General features: G+C 48.8%; 4 protein-coding genes across 6 annotated transcripts in view; 3 read left to right on the top strand and 1 right to left on the bottom strand.

The window, feature by feature from the left end:
• LOC144159059 (sushi, von Willebrand factor type A, EGF and pentraxin domain-containing protein 1-like) overlaps positions 1 to 3,450 on the top strand; it is a 119,432-nt gene extending 115,982 nt beyond the window's left edge. Inside the window, exon 12 of the mRNA XM_077690316.1 lies at positions 853 to 3,450. Coding sequence (XP_077546442.1) covers positions 853 to 1,123 — 271 coding nt within the window. The 3' untranslated portion in view covers positions 1,124 to 3,450. The remainder of the gene's footprint in view (positions 1 to 852) is intronic.
• Positions 3,451 to 4,508: 1,058 nt separating this feature from the next.
• On the bottom strand, positions 4,509 to 8,312 carry LOC144159063 (vacuolar ATPase assembly protein VMA12-like). Its single transcript, XM_077690323.1, has 2 exons — positions 7,912 to 8,312; positions 4,509 to 5,968 (listed from the first exon to the last, which is right to left on the bottom strand). Exons 1-2 carry the CDS (start codon positions 8,295 to 8,297, stop codon positions 5,743 to 5,745), a joined length of 612 nt encoding a protein of 203 aa, XP_077546449.1. The 5' UTR covers positions 8,298 to 8,312; the 3' UTR covers positions 4,509 to 5,742.
• Positions 8,313 to 8,629: 317 nt separating this feature from the next.
• LOC144159058 (uncharacterized) lies at positions 8,630 to 12,514 on the top strand. The gene has a single exon (XM_077690315.1). The coding sequence runs from the start codon at positions 8,887 to 8,889 to the stop codon at positions 11,344 to 11,346; it is 2,460 nt and encodes an 819-aa protein (XP_077546441.1). The 5' UTR covers positions 8,630 to 8,886; the 3' UTR covers positions 11,347 to 12,514.
• A 140-nt stretch (positions 12,515 to 12,654) lies between these two features.
• Positions 12,655 to 17,729, top strand: LOC144159062 (uncharacterized). 3 transcript variants are annotated; one of them, XM_077690319.1, is made up of 7 exons: positions 12,655 to 13,015; positions 14,186 to 14,371; positions 14,860 to 14,934; positions 15,024 to 15,134; positions 15,281 to 15,352; positions 15,441 to 15,501; positions 16,667 to 17,729. In XM_077690319.1, the coding sequence occupies exons 1-7, from the start codon at positions 12,958 to 12,960 to the stop codon at positions 17,022 to 17,024; spliced, it is 921 nt and encodes a 306-aa protein (XP_077546445.1). In that variant the 5' UTR covers positions 12,655 to 12,957; the 3' UTR covers positions 17,025 to 17,729. The 3 variants fall into 3 exon arrangements, with proteins under 3 accessions (XP_077546445.1, XP_077546446.1, XP_077546448.1); XM_077690320.1 differs by lacking the exon at positions 12,655 to 13,015 and adding an exon at positions 13,025 to 14,084; XM_077690322.1 differs by lacking the exon at positions 12,655 to 13,015 and adding an exon at positions 13,027 to 14,104.
• The last annotated feature ends 111 nt before the right edge of the window (positions 17,730 to 17,840 follow it).

The following is a 17,840-nucleotide window of genomic DNA, read 5'->3' as shown; positions in this document are numbered from 1 at the left end:
AGTATACACACTATACATATAGACACTGTATAGGACTATACTATACGTACAACATATGCTATAGATCATATGGTATACAGCACTGTACAGTACTATACAGTATGTATTTATCTATCACAAACCATAATGTACGTATAGTACAGGGGATATATGTATAGTGCGTGTACTCCCTGTTGATGTGACGTATAGTAATCCCTGTCTATAAAATCAGGAAGTGTAGGTTAGAATGCCTTTTAGTGCTTTCAGAAGTTCACTCAGGTGGTCTGGTAGAAAGTGGCTCGAGTTAGATTTCTCGCAATAGTTGTAGCATAAAACTATGAACAGGTAAGCCAGGCCGCCATTATACTAACAATTTAATCCTAATGCTAAAGCATGTAGTTTCACAAAGGGTAAACAAGATGTGGCACTAGGGGTAGCAACATGGTAGCAGCATCGCAAAGGGCTACCGCACCTGTCATTCGGTGTGAATCTCCTGAGTGGGCTTTCTATTAGGCATTTCCTAGGCCAATAATGCATATGCTAACAGGTTCTAGAGTGTTTCCTACAAGAGAAGTTCATGTAACTGCCACAGAGAGCCATCATATAATAACAAAACAAATCACCGAAACCTTTACTCATCGCTGCATGTGCAGCTTTGCTTTGCTCAGGAGTGCAAACATTTGCAGTGCAAGCCAATGCCAACTTGCTGGATGGATGAACGTTATAAACTAACCATGCATTCGCTTTCATTACTTTCCCTTGCCACCACACCAGGATTTCCTAGGTAATCACAAAGCTTTAAAAAAAAAACATCCACGCGGCACTTGTGTCTAATCTTCAATTCCCCTTCGCAACTTTTCTTTCCCCTGCAAGTGAGGAGCCATCGAACAAATCCGCGCCAGCAAGCGGCGTGAAACTACGTGACCTTCCGCCGATACCTCCTCCCGACGAAGACGAAGACCAGCCGCCATCGGTGGCCATGTCACTAGTCGGCGCAGTGGCACCGCTCGCGTCACTCGCACCCCACGTGGTGGAAGGAGACAACGTCTTTGTGGGGCACCCTCTGGGTGCGCTGGTGATCGGTGCCACCACGGAAACCGGCATGGTGGACAACGAACTCTACGCCACCTCCGGGCACAGCTAGTGACACCGTGGTGACCCCTCGCGTGGTGTAACTAGTTTCCGGTGTTCAGTGAGTGTTGCCTCTAACTGGGACGATTCCGATGTAAATGAATGTCAAGAGTGATGTAGACAGGAGCTGCGGTGGGATACGACCGACAGGAGTGCCGAGAAGAGTGAGGTGGACCGTTTCAAGGGGCCCTGAAACAAAATACAACTTTGTCCAATTTGAACAAAATAGCTCCGTCCCAGCCACGAGGGATGTTTTTTTAAACGAAAGAACGCCAGAAATATTGAAACAATTTTGAATTTTGTGCTGCAGTGATGTGTATTATGGGCACGAGAGGTGTAACATGGGCCACCACAAAAATATAGTTCTCAATGTGTTAACTGCACGTTACCATTCAAGTGACGCTATTGAATGTAACTAGAGGCCCGACTGGGTAATTGCTTAGGTTAACAGCTGCCAATCGCTCGAACAAGATTCTTTGACGTCGTAGTGAAATCACTAGAAAGTCGCTTGGAAGTTGCCACCGCTTCGTGTTTTGCTTAATATCGCCATTATTTCTTTGAAGTTTGTGATAAAAGTTGGTATCATCGTTATCGGGACAAACAAGTCTTCTTGGCCCCTTCAAGCCACATTGATAAGGGGATTGCGATTCTTTCACCATTCCTTTTCACTATTGACGGGCAGTGCGCCACACTGTCGAGAGCTGTTGTCAAGAGACCGATGAAAGTGTGCTTGAAAAAAGGTGTAGCAGACTCAAGAGGCAAGGTGAATTCCAGGCACGTGACACTCGAATCGGCACTCCTGTCCGTTTTATTCCAAGACCTAACTGAACTGAACCGGCAGGCTTCTCAGGTTGCTACCCGACAAACATACCAAAAGAGTTAAAACCGCATACCGAGCCTGCCAGCTTCAAAGGTGTCATGGGAATGGCGTTACCTAACTGCCATTCAGACAGCTGTACTCAAGAACCACGGGATACAAGCATTTTCTCGAGGTCACGTTTCCCTGGTGTAAGGGGTGCGACATTGGCTGGTGTTTGAGTGGCCAAACGTGAAGCGGCGCCGAGTGTTCACTGAGCTGGTGAGTGTTGCAGTGATGGAACAGCGCATCTATGCTCGCAACACCTCGAAGAGTTCAGTGATGTGGAGTCGAGACGGCACCCAATGGTGCGCGGTGTTTCATGCAGTGTTCCTTACGGTATGTGGATCCCATATCATTTGCGAACCCGCTGAAATCAAGCAGTAGGTGCATTGGTTTGTGTAAAAAAAAAATGGCTGTTTCGAAACCTTGCTTTACTTACGAAAACTTGAAACCAAGCTGAGGAAATCGCAACTGTTCCGACAGGCTACTTGGACCAAGCTCTGTTTCAATACGGGATGCTGTTTAAAAGTTGCTTTGCTTGTCTTGTTCTGTGTTTTTTATTTCTTCCAGCTTAGGGTACGTCCTCCGCTTGATCAGCGTTTTACAGCGCTGTTTTCGGAGCTTGGTATCGTTGCTTTTGAATGAGGCGCTACGTTTTGATGTGCCAGGGCGATGCTGTAAATTGTTTCACAAAGTGATTCCGGTGAACCTAGTCCTGTGAATGTGAATGTTGTTCACCACTGCCAGTGTTGAGAACGAAGAGCGGTGCCCGTGAACCCTTGTCAGAATTACCAAATAAATGTCGTAGAGAACTGACGGATAGCATTTTACGCGAGAGTAATAACAGCGATGTTATCGCACCTTTACCTGTACATAAGTGAATTTCAGAAATCCCTCGCAAAGTTTGTATTTATTTGTACAGCTGTTGTATGTATGCCTGTGAGTGTAGGGCACGTTGTACAATATACAGAGTCTGAAATAAATATGTTTGCCTGAAAGCAATGTCCTGCCTTTTCTGTTACTCTGAGGCCAAGGGAGAACTCTTGAGAAGAATGGAACAGGGGTGAAATTTCAGGCAGATATTTAGTTCACTGAGTCGCGAAGATAACATACTACGCAACGCCTTATCTGCAATCTCCAACCCATAATCTGAGCTAGTGGACTAATTGAGTGCATCAGCATAGCAAGCTGGATATAGTGAAACGAGTACAAGTACTGAAAGACAACCAGGTCTCTATGGAACTGAGAAGAATCTTCTGCGTTTGTTGCGCTCTCGTAGTGGCACTGGTTGCAACCCTACATCGTGTGCATAGGTGTGTACTAAGAGGTGCCATGAGGAACAACTAAAAAAATGGAGGTACGGATTTGGGTCTCGCCAGAAAGGTACTGCCCCTCCCTGCATTTGCATTTTACCTACAGCTCTGATGCTTAACCCCAGGCGTGTAAAATTGAACCGTGCATACCGTATTTTCGCGCGTATAACCCGCCCCTGCAAATAATTCGCACCCCCACTTTCAGCCCGCCGGAAAAGAAAAAAGAAAACCTCACATATCGCCCGCACATTTGATACAGGAAAGGCTGCACCAAAGCTACTGCTCAAGCACCACATCACATACTACGTAGACAGAAAAAGCGTATGTTCAGCAAATAGAATACACTGACTGCAAGGTGAAAGTCGCAACTCACTAATAAAATTCAGTTAGAGTGCACTCGTCCCTGTTTTTTCTTCCTTGTCCTTGTATGCTTTTCACGATCGCTACCATGGAAGGCTTAGTCAGTGTTACAGTGTAGGAGCTTCACAGCACAACACACATTGCCGTGAAGCTGCCCTAAAGGAAAAACCCCGCGTATTATCCACACCCCTACTTTGCCACTGAAATATTTGCATTTTTGGTGTGGGTTATACGGACGAAAATACGGTATGTTCAATTCACTGAGGTTTTGCATACAGGCGCCCAATGTTTAGCAACAACACGGGCACTTCGTAGAATTTTTTTTTCTTGTGAAGGGGGTGTGTAGAGGCTGTGTGCAGAACCAACAGCTTAGCCACGAGGTGTGCCATAGTAGATTTACGCCACCTGGAAATCTTTATAATGTGTGCCGAAAGATTGACACACAGGCATTTTCATTTTTTGCGGGCTGGTAGAATTTGGCAGCACTCGTGCATGCATTTTTTGGACATGATCAAGCTGGATAGGCAGTAGAATGGACAATTGGGCTAGTTGGTAGCTGTTCATCTTGAAAGTGAAAGCACCCACAAAACAGGGACGAAAGTAGAAAAAGAAAGTAGCGCCATGCGGTCTATGTTTTTTCTACTTTCATCCCTGTTTTGTGAGCGCTTCCACTTTCAAGATGGATAGGCAGCACAGAGCTGTTCATAGTTTACTCAAATCAGCAAAGCAGTAAGTCCGGTTAAAGGTTGCCAGACAAGAATGACAAATTTGCAAAAACCCACTCCAGTGGCCACACAACAAAATTTCCAAAGAAACAATGGTTGTTGACTATTAAATTCACTAGAAAAGTGCTAGAATCTCCTCTGCCAGAAACACAAAAAAAATTTATTTTAAGGAACACGAGATACTGGAAGAAACAAAAATAAAACGATGCTCCATCTCTAATTGGGAGTCGTAGAATTGGCAAAAAACATCCCTTTATTATTTTCCAGAAATGTATTTCTGATGGCACGACAATGTTGACACAAAAGGTAGAAATTTCTAACAAGTCAAGCAGATAGTTTGTTAAAAAAATCGAATTACAGTGCTTCTTCACCAAATGATAGCTTGCAATGGACAGTTTGCAAGTTCTTTCACGCACCTGTCGATCGTGCCTCAAGCCAAGGTAAGTGGAATGTCTCACTTATAGCAGTTAAATAAAGCAAAGACTGTAAGGAACATGGGTCTCATAAATGTAATGTTTTATGAGAACTTCCAGTGCCTACAAGACATTTTGAAAAAAAAAAAAAGTAATATTTTAAACATTGCTCCAAGAACCTAAAGAATGTGAAGGATCCGCAGTATGCCGTGTTAACTTTGTGCTGTAAAGGACATTTGTCAAGCTCTTTTGTTTGAAATTATGCGAAAAATATAAGCACTGGGTGTTGAAGCTGAACTGCGTAGAATAGCTCCGTAAATAAGTGAAATCTTGGGGTCTTTCGGAAAGCTAGATGCCACAAAACAAAAACATCCATGGCTCCTAGGAAATCTTAGCTATTCCCCACCAGATTACATCTTCCTGATTACTGATGGCTAAACACCGTTTCAATCAGCCGTACACACACGCACGCAATGAAATGGCAGTGAACCCAAAACAGAAAATTCAGTTCCATAAATGTAGAAGTGACAAGCCTTTTCTCCAAACATGCAAAAACTCTACCCAAAACACTCTTTCCAATTTCAAAGTTCCACACAACACCGAACAAAATGACCTAAACGAAGACTACCCAAAACCTCGATACGAGCGCCAATTTTTTCTTCTTCTAAGAGCCCGTATTTCCAAATGCGAAGGCAGAACAATTAAACCCCGGTCGAGCATCGGCACTTTAGTTGTGTGTTGACGTCGCAGTGTTGCGTGTGGCTTTCACCTGCCACACAGAACGCCAGCAAGCCTGAACTTCACGCCAGCAATCCTTATACAGCCCCATCCATCACCGGCGAGCCTGAGAAATCGTGCTGACATGCTGGATTAACGTAACATGGCAGTCCCTACACACACAACACTCCTTCACGAAAGGACCTGCCCTTCGTAGCAGGGATGGTGAAAAACGACGCGAAGTACTAGATGACACGTATGAGGAAGTACAGTTCAGCCACGGCGACCACGATGGAGGCGAAGAGTGCCGCGAGGACTTGGAGGGCGATGTGCGGGTCGGGCAGCGAGTACTCAACTGCCTTGTAGAAGAAGGCGAACGTGCCACCGACCGTGACCAACAGATTGACCACCGCCCACGACTGCTGCCTCACCTGGCGCACCTCCGCGCCGACCTGGGTCAGCGGCGATGACCTGCGAAGAACGGCAAATGCACCGCTTGCACTCCAGCTTTAAAGGAAGGCCATGCGGACAAAATACAAGTTTGTTTTATTCGAAAGAGTTTGTGTTTTGTAGTAGTCCCGGCGCTTGTCCGGAAGCAAACGATGCCTTATTCACAGCAAAATTAATCGATTGAAGTTGAAATTTTGATTCTCTCACCAAATCATGTGTTTTCACGACGTCTTCAATGACATCACGAGAACCACTCTGCAGCCGATTGCGGAGCCTCGTTTGGCGTTAGTCAACCTACATGGGCCACCATACCGCGAAGGGCCGCTTTCTGTCTCCGCTTTGTTTTTGACCATATTGGTACCTAGCTTGTTTCTGTTAAGGTAGGAAATAATCGTTTCGTGAAACATGGTGTTCGCTCGGCAAGTGTGGTCACGTAAGACACCGTCGCTTACGCCAATTGGCCAGTGTCGTCTGAGACAACCGCAAAGCGCTGCAGTGCTCTGCAGATAAAACAAGCATAGTGCGCGCAGTAGCAGTACGCATCAGCACTTCCATGTTTACGTGTACTTTCGCAACTTCCACTGTTTACCCCACCATTCTCGCGGCTATAAAAAGAATGTGCCCTTAATTTAAGTGCAAACAGCCCGTTCGGCAAGCTTGTAAGCCCTGTCTAATTTGCATTTGCTTTTGGCGGCCTCAGCCAATCGCAGAGCTGCCGTATATGACATTACAGGTTCTGTTGCGGGAAATGGGCTACTGGGTCGCATGGCCATTCTCTTTTTTCCTAATTATGTAGCTCATTTGAGCAAAATTTACATCAAAAGTGGTGCCAGTATGATTCTAATGATATAATCTTTCGAATGAATTAAATTTGTGTTTTGTCTGCATGGCCCCCTTAAAGGGGCCGTGAACAAAAATTACAACGGAGTTTAATTTGAAATAATTAGCCTTCGGTAACCCACCGAGCTCCACCCCAGCAACGGAAGACGTGTTTTAAGCAAAAAAAAAAAAAGGTGTATTGAAAAACTTTCCCATTTCACGCTAGAGTGACGTAATATGGGCAGGCGTGACGTAATATTGACGCATAACTGCACGTTATGTGGGCACGTAACTGCACGTTATCATTCAAGTGATACAATCAAGGGAAGCTAGAGGCTTCCCCGCACCGTCGCCTAGTCATGCTTCTTAGCGGTGTTTTTCTGTTTCAAAAAATGCAAGGCATAGCGAGGGGCAGCGGCTAAATTTATTGATTGACTGTAGGCTTTAACGCACCGACGCAACGCAGGTGATGAGGCGCGCCGTAGTCGAGGGCTCCGGATTAATTTTGACCACCTGGGGATCTTTGACGTGCGCCGAAATCTCGTGCACACGGGTGTTGTTGCCTTTCGCCTCCATCAGAAAAGCGGCTGCCGCGGCCAGGAATCGAACCTGCGTCCTCGTGCTCCGGCTAAATTTAAGCAACTTGCCAGTCCTTTGGAACGCGCACTAATTTTAGTACGCGGCACGGATAAATCGTGTTTCATCAAAGGCTGTGGCTAGTGTTACGTCTAGGGGAACTGTGACCTTTGCTGAAATTGCGACGTACCAGACACTCTCAAACCCAAGTCCCGTCCGCTATGTCGATTTTTACCCCGCGGGACAAACCGCTTCAACTCACTTGCCGGAATCACTGTTTAAATTACTACTAATAATTAAAGATACTCGGACGTAAACTCTTGCCATGGGTACGTCTGGACGTAACTTCAGAGAAGACTGCACGATAAAAGCGGTCTGGATTTTTAACCAACAGGCAAAACTGCTTCTGCTCACTGGCCCAAGGAAATGATAATAGTTAATTACTATTGGTGATTACAGACAATCGGACGTAACTCTGACGACGGCGACGCCAGGACGTAACGTTAGACACTCCCTTCTTTTCTTCAAAACACGCTCAGCCCCAGTCACCAACCGCGCAGGTGACATACCTGCTGCGACATACGTCCACGTCTGAAGTCATGCGGTCGTATTCTCGGTTCAATTGCTGCGCCTTGAGCTTCTGGATGCGGGCTTCGAGTTCGGGGTCCCGGGGTGCAGTGACAGGACTCGGCAAGCAGAGCTCCGAGCCTTCCAAGAGTTTGTGCAAGTAGACCGGTGGGCGGTCGGAGGACGCGTTTGCGACATCGCGCAGAGAACGCAGCTTCGAAAATGGCACGCCTGCATCACCGCCGTTCAGGATGTCTTCCGCCAACTTCCGCAAGACTTCGTCGTAGATGCCGCTATCACGCACGTCCCTCAAAAACGTCTTAAGCGCATCGCCGGGTTTTATTCGGACACCTTCGAAACTAAACAGCCCTTTCCTGTGCGGGGCCATTTTGAAGTATTTGAAGTAGCTCTTAGTTGTGGATCTATGAAGTAAACGCATACCGTAAAGCTTGAAGCATACCGTACAGCAGCGCTCTTTAGAGCACCAACCTCACCTATTTTTTTTTTTCAGCCACTAGTTTCAGTTACTAGTTTCACTTTTTTCAGTCAAGTTTAAAAATAAATTTTTTTAAAAACAAGTTTAGTTTATAACATGAGTACTAATAACAAGTTATTAGAAAAAAGAAATAAACACGCAGGAACGCAGGTGTTTAGGAGTTTTTCGGTTTTTCGTTTGTTTTTGCAGCGCCTGGCAGCGCCATCAGCGCAGCCGACCAATCACAATCTGCGACGAGTCGGCGGACGCCATTGCGATAGCGTGCGTGGAACTTTCCTGGTGTCCGCGTTGCGCGCAGTTCGTCGTGGCCGGTATTCGTTCTGAACAGTGCCATTTCTGCTGCCGCCACTAACCCGACGACGACCCCCTGGGCCCAGGGCCTCGGCACAGGTGCGTGTTGGCGCGTTACCCTTCGTGGGCGACTTTTTCCTGCTTGTTGTGTGCGCCGTAGGAGCGGCGGTTGCGACTGCGACGAGCCAAGATGGCTCCGACGGCAGATAGCGTAGGCCTAACGACAAAGAAAACAATGTCCGAGCTACGAGTGATCGAGCTGCGCAGCGAGCTGGAGAAGCGCGGACTGGACAAAACGGGCGTGAAGGCCGCGCTCATCGAACGCTTATCGCATGCCCTTCGGGACGAGGGCGAAGACGTCGATACGTTCGAGTTTGAGGTGCCGGCCGAGGCCGCTTCGCCGGTGAAGCCGGCGACGCCGGTGTCGGGAGCCAAGAAGCCGGTCACTAAGCGCGTGAACAAGAAGTTGGCCCAGGACGAGGAGACTCAGAGTAACGAGGACGCGCACGAGGGCGGCGAGTCTGAGGAAGAGGAGGAGGCTGAGATAGAGACGGTCGACGAGGAGGAGGAAGAAGAGGCCGACTGCGGCGAAGAGAAGGTGAACAACGGCGAGGCCGAACCCAAGGAGGACGAGAAAGAAGCGGCCGGTGATGACGATGAGTCTAAGGAGGAGAAAAAGAACGCCAAGGAGGACGAAGATGGTGGCCAGGAGGCGGAACAGGCGCTGATCGTCCACGCGGACGACAATCACGACTTGGACGCGGACATCGAGGAAGACGAGGCCGCCACGGTCAAAGAGGGCGCCGAGGGCGAGACCGCTAAGCCGAGCGGCGCTACCAAGACGGCAGCCGCGAAAAAGGCCGAGGCGGCCAAGAAGGAAGCCGGCGAGGGAGCCAAAGCCGAGCCCAAAAAGGCTGCCGCGAAAACCAAGGCAGCCGGCGCCAAGGCCGTCAAAGCGACCGCCAAAGCCGCGGCCGCAGACAAGGAGCCGATCCGAAATCTGTGGGTGACTGGGCTGGCCAACACGACGCGGGCCGCCGACCTGAAAGCGCTGTTCGGCAAGCACGGCAAGGTAACCTCGGCCAAGATTGTCACCAACGCCAAGACGCCCGGTGCACGCTGCTACGGCTTTATGACCATGAGCACCGCAGAGGAGGCTACCAAGTGCATCCAGCACTTGCATCGCACGGAGCTTCACGGAAAGATGATTTCTGTCGAGCGCACAAAGCACGAGCCTGGAGGTGCTCTGCGCAAGTCCGAAGCCAAGACTGCAGCCGCAGCCGGCACCACTGCGGCCACTGCCAAGTCAGCAGCGGCCAAGGAGGGGAAAGAGACCACCCCGAAGGCAAAGGCAGCTACCAAGGCGAAGGCCAAAGAAGCTGCAGAAAAGAAAGCGGCTGCAAAAGACGGTGACGCTGATAAGGCCGAGGATGAAGAGGCTGCAGAGGAAGCAGTGGAAGAAAAGGAAGAGGCAGAGGAGGAGGAAGGCGATGAGGAAGGAAAGGGCAAAGACAGAAAGCACAGGGATGACAAGGAGCGGCGACGCAGTCGAAGCCGCTCACGCGAGCGTTTCGGGCGCGGCCGTTTCTTCCGCAGCCCATTCATCCGGGGCTTCCGGTCGATCCGAGGCTTCAGGCGTCCGTTTATCCGGAGGCCCTTCTTCCGGGGACCATTCCGCGGCCGCATGGGCACCGACTTCAGGGACAGGGAGCCGTTCCGTCGCAACATGGACGAAGCCGCGTCTTTCCGCCAGAGGGAGCTTGAGCGCAGGCAGCGTGAGGAGGCCTTCCGCATTGAGCGTGAACGTGAGCGCCTCCGCGTGGAGCGCGAAAAACTCGAGCGGGAGCGTCTGGAACTCTTGCGTCTCGAGCGCGAGAAGCAGCGCCTTGAACGGGAGCGCATCCAGCGGGAACGCGAGGAGCTTCGGCAGCGAAAGATGGGCCGGGCCGCCGAGTTTGGTGAGGGGCCCGGCTTGATGCGGCGGCCAATCAAGCGACCGTACGACGAGGAGCCTGGCGGTGGCGTGATGGTTGGCGGGCCGCCGCGCATGGAGGCCGGTGGCGATGCCTTCTGGAGGGACCGCAAGCGGCCCCACTTGGGCCCCGGACGTGACTATGATCGTGGCACCGACCGAGACGACCGGCGCTTTGACCGGCCCGGTGACTTTGGTGGGGACAGAGAGTTCCGCAGGGTCCCCAGGGACCGGGTGCCTCGCGAGTCGCCGCCGGTGCGGAGGATGGATCCGCGGTTTCCATCGAAGGAGGGTTTCTCCGCAGCTGGCGGAGCGTATGGTGCCGGAGCCAGATTTGGCGGTCCGCAGGCGACCGGCGGCGGGGGTGATCACTGGAGCTCTGGGGCACGGGGCAGTGGCGGCTACTCTTCCTCGGGGGTGGGCGGCGGATCGTGGAGCTCGGAAGCCGGTCGCAAGCCTGATAACCAATCATGGTCCTCGCAGCCGGACCGCTGGTCGGCGGGAGGGGGAATGGGAGCACGCGGGGCCATTAGCGGGGGATCGATGGGCCAGGGATCTCAGGGCTACAGCTCGGGAGCTGGCGGCATGATGGCCCACTCCGGCTTGGGTGGCGGAAGCTTTGGTGGCGCCGGAAACCGGTACATGGGCGGTGGCGGCGGCGGGGTTAGGCGCTACTGAAGACACGCACTTCTGTGTTGCACGAAAGAGGTTTACGTCAGCCCCGGCATCGCGGTTACCTCGGGCAGAAGCAAGCATGCCTGTTGTTGAAAATGTGAACCCACCACCCGTTACCTCTTTTGTTGTTATTGTTTGGGCAGTGGCGGTGGTTCCTCTTATGTGAGCATCGACGAAATTGAAAGCCCGACGGAAAATGATGTAGGCTGCCGCCGGCCTTCCATTTCTTGTCATCTAGGTCTTGTCGCCTGAAATCATGTCGTAACCAAGAACCGAGAAAAAAAAGGGCGCTGTGTACTGCACCTGCTGCAGAGATTGTTTCTTTCCTTCAATGAGGCAATGTGCGATTGCAAAATGAAGATGCCTTAGGCTGAAAAAATGGATCACGGGCCTCCTCATGTCATTCCAAACATTACAAGGCAGCTGAAGTATTGTTTTTAACCAGCAAAATGTATTGCATATGCATGGAATCGAAGGCAAAAGCTTGTGTGTATGACTGCAATGGGACCTTCGGTGAAAACGATTCCTTCGAAACGGTCTCAGCGATTGTGTGTTCAGCAAAACCAATGATTTCTGCAATGTTCAGCAAAAATGTTTTCAACAATTGTATACCGGAGAGAGTGCGGAAGACTGCGAAAAAAGTGATTTCCCCCTCAATTTAAAACGACCCCTTTCTCAAGAGAGAGATGCAAGTTCAAAATCATTCTGTACGCAAACATGTAAATAATTCAAAAGCATGACCACCTGGATGCTGCATATTTCGTCACTGTCGGCGTTGGCTGTTTTTTCCTGCATCGGCATCGTCGCGCACTTTCGTAAAAACAAAATGGATTTTTCGGAAAGTCTGCGTCGTGTACCCTAGATTTTTTTTTCCCCCATCCCTCTTCTTTCAGCAACCGAAAATCGGTAACGGTAGCATTGTTACTTTTGTTTGCATTGCCATTGCCTCATTTGTCATTGTGTTGTGTACCAAAGCAGCAAAGGCATTTCGATCAACTTTAAACTGTCCCCTGCCGCCATGAAGTTGCGCTACGATTATTTAACTTGATCAAAATGCTTTTGCTGGATTTCAGTAGTGTGCTGTTGCCTTTTGTTGGGTTGTCGCTGTTGTGCCATTGCCCGTCTCAGAGTTGTGCTACTTGAATAAATGCAACTTCTTTTGGGAAATAAGGTAGTGTACCTTTTTTTTTTTGTACAAAAGAATGTGCACCACTAGTTGGGCATAAATCTTCCATGTCACATGCCCAGCTTTTGTAGTTTCCAGCCTAGCTAACCAAGTTGAAAGGGCATTATTAGCCTTACGTAGTTTCTCTGGCAAGTGCATGCATTGCTGTGCCGCTAATTCTCTTTGAGCGTTTCATTTTCAGCAACCGGCTAGCCCACCCACCCACCCACCTGGGAATCCCTTCAAGAGGTCCTGAATAAACATCGTCCACCCCGTACCACTCTGGCTCTGTCTTCACTTCCTTCCGTCTGCGCGGTGGCTTCGACTGCCGCCTTATCTGACCTTCATAAGGGGAGGCAGGAAGTCTGGCCATCGAGGAAATGAACCGCTTGATACCGTAATAAGTCTGCACCATAGAGCGCCTTTTGTCGAGAGTTCATTTGGTCGAGATGCTTTTAGAAGCACTGTTGGCGCTCCAAGGCCTGTACGCCGTTCGCTGTCTCGGCGGTAAGCAGTGTTTAACCATAGCTTGCATGCTAGATCAACTTTGCTTGGCTTTGCTCATTAGCAGTAACTTGTGCAAGTGGTACACTGGAAAGGCTGGGTTCCTGAATAAGAGAGCCTATATTACATCAGAAATACGCTAGGTCAAGAGGGTGAAATTTTGAGTAGACTGTGATGTGGACAGTTGAAGCTGGTTACGAAGGCGGAAGAGGCCCCGTGGGGCGAGGAGAGCAGGCTCGGCTCTAAACTGCTCGCGCTAGACCGCTTTCTATAGTTCCTCTCACAACCTAGCTGCAGCACTGTGGAGGCTACATTGTTGTCCCCCTCAGGGCGCTTAACTCGCCGCGAAGGAAGCGACAAAAGGCGCCGGGGCCGTGCGGTGCCACTTGCCGAGAAGGGAGTGTCCTTTCAGGACCCCCTTCACGGCGGATAACAATGTAGCCTCCACAGTGCTGCAGCTAGCTTGTGGGATGAGCTATCGAGAGTAGTGCGCAATTGAGTCAGCGTGGAGGTTTCCAGTGTTCGAGGATCGATGTATGAGGAGGAGGGTTGAAAGTTCTGTAACGCATAAATTTCGGACAGTGCCAAATTAGGTGCTGGGGATTGGCGGGAGGGAGGCGCAGAAGAAACCTGGAGCCGGCAGTGATGGAGTGTACCATTTACGGAATGTCTCGGGGGTTAAGCAAACATTGGCAAAATATTTGTAAAAATTTCGGCTCATCTTCGAAGCGGAGCAGAGCAGATAAATAGAGTTCCCTTGTGAATGCATGGCTTCGACAGCCTCTGTACTGCAAATGAGCTTTCGCACTCTTGTAAAGCAATCAGACCCATACCAACACCACCTTTTCTAGATGGCGTTGGCCATACACGGTCACGGCAGTAGCACGCCAGTGACGTTAAAAGCTCCGCACGAGGCCTGCACTCATTGTACGCGCAGCTGTGAAGTAGGGGACGTGTGCTAGACTAAAACGTATTATCTTTTGTTGAAGCTAAGCAATAAAGTAGCGAGTCAAAATGAATCGTCCAAGCGAAGCCATGGAGCTGCGTCTGCCATTTTGGGCGCTTGCAGACGGTGACGTGGGCATCTTCTATGTAACGGCGTTTCTGTCCATTCTTTTCGTGTAAAGCGGGCGCTGCACGTAAGTACAAATAAACTGTTTTTCGGTCCCACAGTCCCGTACAGACTGGTGGTGCTTTGGCATGAAGACTTCGTCAGCGACAATGCCCCGCTCATATGGGACTCTGACGACAACAGCTGCTTCTCGATGCCTTCAGAGGTGAACGAGACTCTGGGATCCGTGCGGGTCTACCTCGACCACCCAGTCGACGGCGGCCTTACTAGGGTCGTCTCGGAACCAAGTGAGAGAGCTAGGGAGCTAGTTTATTGCAGATCCTAAAGGGAGGCACGTGAGTGTCTTTGAAGTGTCGCAACTGCCCTATCAACGTCCTTCACCGTTTTCCTGTTAAGAGCGGCTCGTCATGTGACGAGTTAAAATAGTTAAGACCTCGGCTAAAATTATCGTAATTATAAAAATACTTTATCAACGACCCCAGTAACCCCACTTGGGGTCGTAAAAATCCGTAAGAGGGGGCGTGGTACCCCCCCTCTCCCCGTGAAATTACAGCAAAAAGCTTTTCTGCTCAGCGGCCTTGTCCATAGCTAATTGGCTGTTGAAATAATTATAATTGCAGCTGTCAACGCTGAACAAGTTTTTTTGCCTCAGACATAGGGTAAGCTAGTAAAACATTTGACCTCAGAGGCAGTCAAAGCAGGACGAGTGACGTCACATCGCCCGCGAAATTCAAAATGCGCTCGCTGCCGACGGTAACTATTACCTCTTTTTCAGGACCAAATGTCGTTTATTACCTGCTTGCAAACAACAGCAATGGTTTCCCAACAGCTGAACAGGACGACATAGAAGGTGCGCAGTTGAATTGCGTACTTAAACGACGTAGCCGATGCTGCTACGTCGATGCAACACACTAAATTTGGCTTCTGATCGGCCCGCAGATAATGTGTGGATCTACAGCGGCGAGCCTTCCTACAAGGTCCGGGGAGTCGACATACATAGCGTAACGAAGCTCTGCGAAGTGTCCATTTTTAACATCAGTGACAAGACGGGTGAGATCAAAACGCTCTCTTTCTGCTTGGCTTTATTGCGATAATGAGACAGCTTGAAGATCAGCTGACACAGCGATCTGCTTGCGACGGCTTTTCTTTTTATTTGTAGCAAGTGGAATAATGTGCTCCTCCAATTGATTCTTTAGACCTCCCCCCACGAACTTCCAAGCAGTCGCAAGCAGGCAACGACTGGCACTTGACCTGGGAACTAATCTTATGCAAGTTTTCATGTTACACTTATTTTTATTTATAACTGCATTTAACAAAAAAATAGCTACTAACTGCTGTTCGTGTGAATTTCTCCAGTTGATGTCCTGACGGTCGTGTTCATTGTGGGCGTAGTCTCATCACTGCTGTATTGGAAAAGGTAACGTAAAACACGTCTCTTTCCTACCCCCAAAACTAGATAACCTGTGTAAAACCCTACCTGATAATGTGGCCTTTGTTTTCTTTTTTTCTTTTTTTCAAGTGCAGAAGTGCGCTGCCTGACACAAAAATGTAGAACAGGGTGAATTGTGTAATTCACCCTGTTCTACGTTTTCGTGTCAGGCAGCACATCTCTGCACTTCAAAATATTAAAACACCAACTAGCCCACTTCCAAGCCTTGCTGGCCTTTGTTACACTGCACATAAATCTAACAAACAGTCACAATCATTCCAACAAATAATTTCTGGCAGTTGTTTCTTTATATCGCCCATACTACTTGACAACATCAACTTACAATTTTGCAAGTAGTCAAGGCAGAAAAAAAAAACAGCATTTGAAAGTTTATACGTTTCTTCCTTAGTCATTAAACTTTAAGTGTTGCAAAAAACTTACACACAGAAGTGGGCTCATGCTCAAGCTGGGGAAGCTTTGCACGGCCAGTTAATAATAATAATTAACCACAAAGAATAACACCAGTAAACAAACAAGAGAAATGGTCATTACACCGCCTGCCAGCTGAGTGAACTAAATCACCGCAGAATAAAGCTTCGGAGCCTAATAATTCTAGCAAGCTGTATTAGCCATGGGTCAGTGCTTCTGAACGACTGTAATTGCCAACTGAATTCATACAATGCATAGCTTCAAGCTAGTTCTCTTCCCACAGGGGGTAAATGGTGGTTTGTTAAGCAAGAGCATAAAGGCAGCTCTGGGACTTGGTCACCAACATTACCATCAGCAGCACAAACATTGGTCATTATATCTCCAAAAGTCTTTCTAAACCTCCAATCCTCCCAGCTATCCAGTTTGCTTTGCCTCTTTTTGTTTTCCACTACTCCTTATCAAGTCCTAAGCATTCACTCAGACATGTCATCCGCGTACCGTATAACCGTAAGCATTGAAAGTCCAATTTGACTCCCACACTTAAAATTTGAGCTAAGATGCCTCTTGGCCAAGTTTCAAGCGTTGATGTCAAGCACCTTTCTTTCTATGGCTGCTTTACCATCTTTCCAAACTTTCACTGCACACCATCATCAGTCAATCAATCAATCAATCGATTTATTAATATCTGAAAATTACCGTAACCCTAATATTATCACAAACCCAGGCGAAACCTGGCTCGCCTCTGCGGCCGAAAAATCCCCGGACTGCCCCCAGAGGAGCGACCGGACGGACCGGTCCTGCCGGTCTCTGCAGACGACGAGGACGACACGGATGACACTGTCACGTTCACAACCGACGACACGGCGGCTCTCTTCCACAGCCGCATTTCCCCGCGAGCTGGGTGGCTTCAGCCGTCACAAGCCGATGGACAAGCCGACCACAGCCACGGCTCAAACCCCGATGTGATATCCGACATTGCCTTTGTCAATCACTTGCTGGAACATGAGTGCGCCGTTCTGGAGCCTCCGACAATCCTAGATGATGTCTGTGCTGTGGATGCCAAGGTCGTGGAGCACAAGTAGCCCGTTAAGTGAGCGGGGAATGGAGCGTTCGCGAAGAATGCGTCCCATGTACACAAATCGCTAAGTTTTACGAATCATCCAGGATCTTCTTGAATCTCAGCTACTTTGTGGCGTAGCAAGAATGGAATGGGAAAAGTGCCCTGAAAAACTGCCTGCACACCTCTCTTGCCAATGAAGAAAAACTAGTGGTCAACGTTTGTTCGCAAGCTCGGTTAAGGGTAATTCACGAAGACTAACAGACTCTTGATTTTAGTAAGCAGAACCCAAGAAACATCTGCTTAAGATGAATTTTTCGATAAAACAAACAACTTATTTACTCCTTTTGAGTTCGCCTTAACAAGACGCGGGCACATTTTACAGCGCACTTTCCCCTCACAACGAACTAAACTTGTACTCTGTCTTCACGGTCGCTTTAAAACAAGGCCTTTCGAGGTTATGTAGGTGCCAACTGGTCTTAAAACTGCAAAAGCATTTGCAAGCAATAAAATTACCCGTTATTGCGTGCGTTCCCTATTACTCAAGATAACACTTATACACTCTACATTAAGCCAGGCTTGCTATGATTACAGATTCACAATCTCAACTCGCTCAGACAGTGCATTCAAGCAAACACCTAGCTACGAATGACCAACTTGCATACTTCAACAAAAGACTGTTTGGTTTCATCACAAACTTTCTGCCAATAAAGCCTGTGGCTGATCTCAACATTGGTGGCTGTCTCTTTCCAGCAAAGCTTCCTTCCTTCAATAAACTTTCCTTCGAATGAGTGGCCCTCTCACCGTTTTAAAAACTACAAAGGTAGGATTGAAGAATGAA

This window comes from Haemaphysalis longicornis, unplaced genomic scaffold (genome assembly GCF_048455015.1).
Source record: "Haemaphysalis longicornis isolate Haplotype H1 unplaced genomic scaffold, Haemaphysalis longicornis Haplotype H1 scaffold_10, whole genome shotgun sequence".
NCBI lineage: Eukaryota > Metazoa > Arthropoda > Arachnida > Ixodida > Ixodidae > Haemaphysalis > Haemaphysalis longicornis.
Note: the sequence above shows the minus strand (reverse complement) of the source record. Positions and strands in the feature narration are given on the sequence as shown.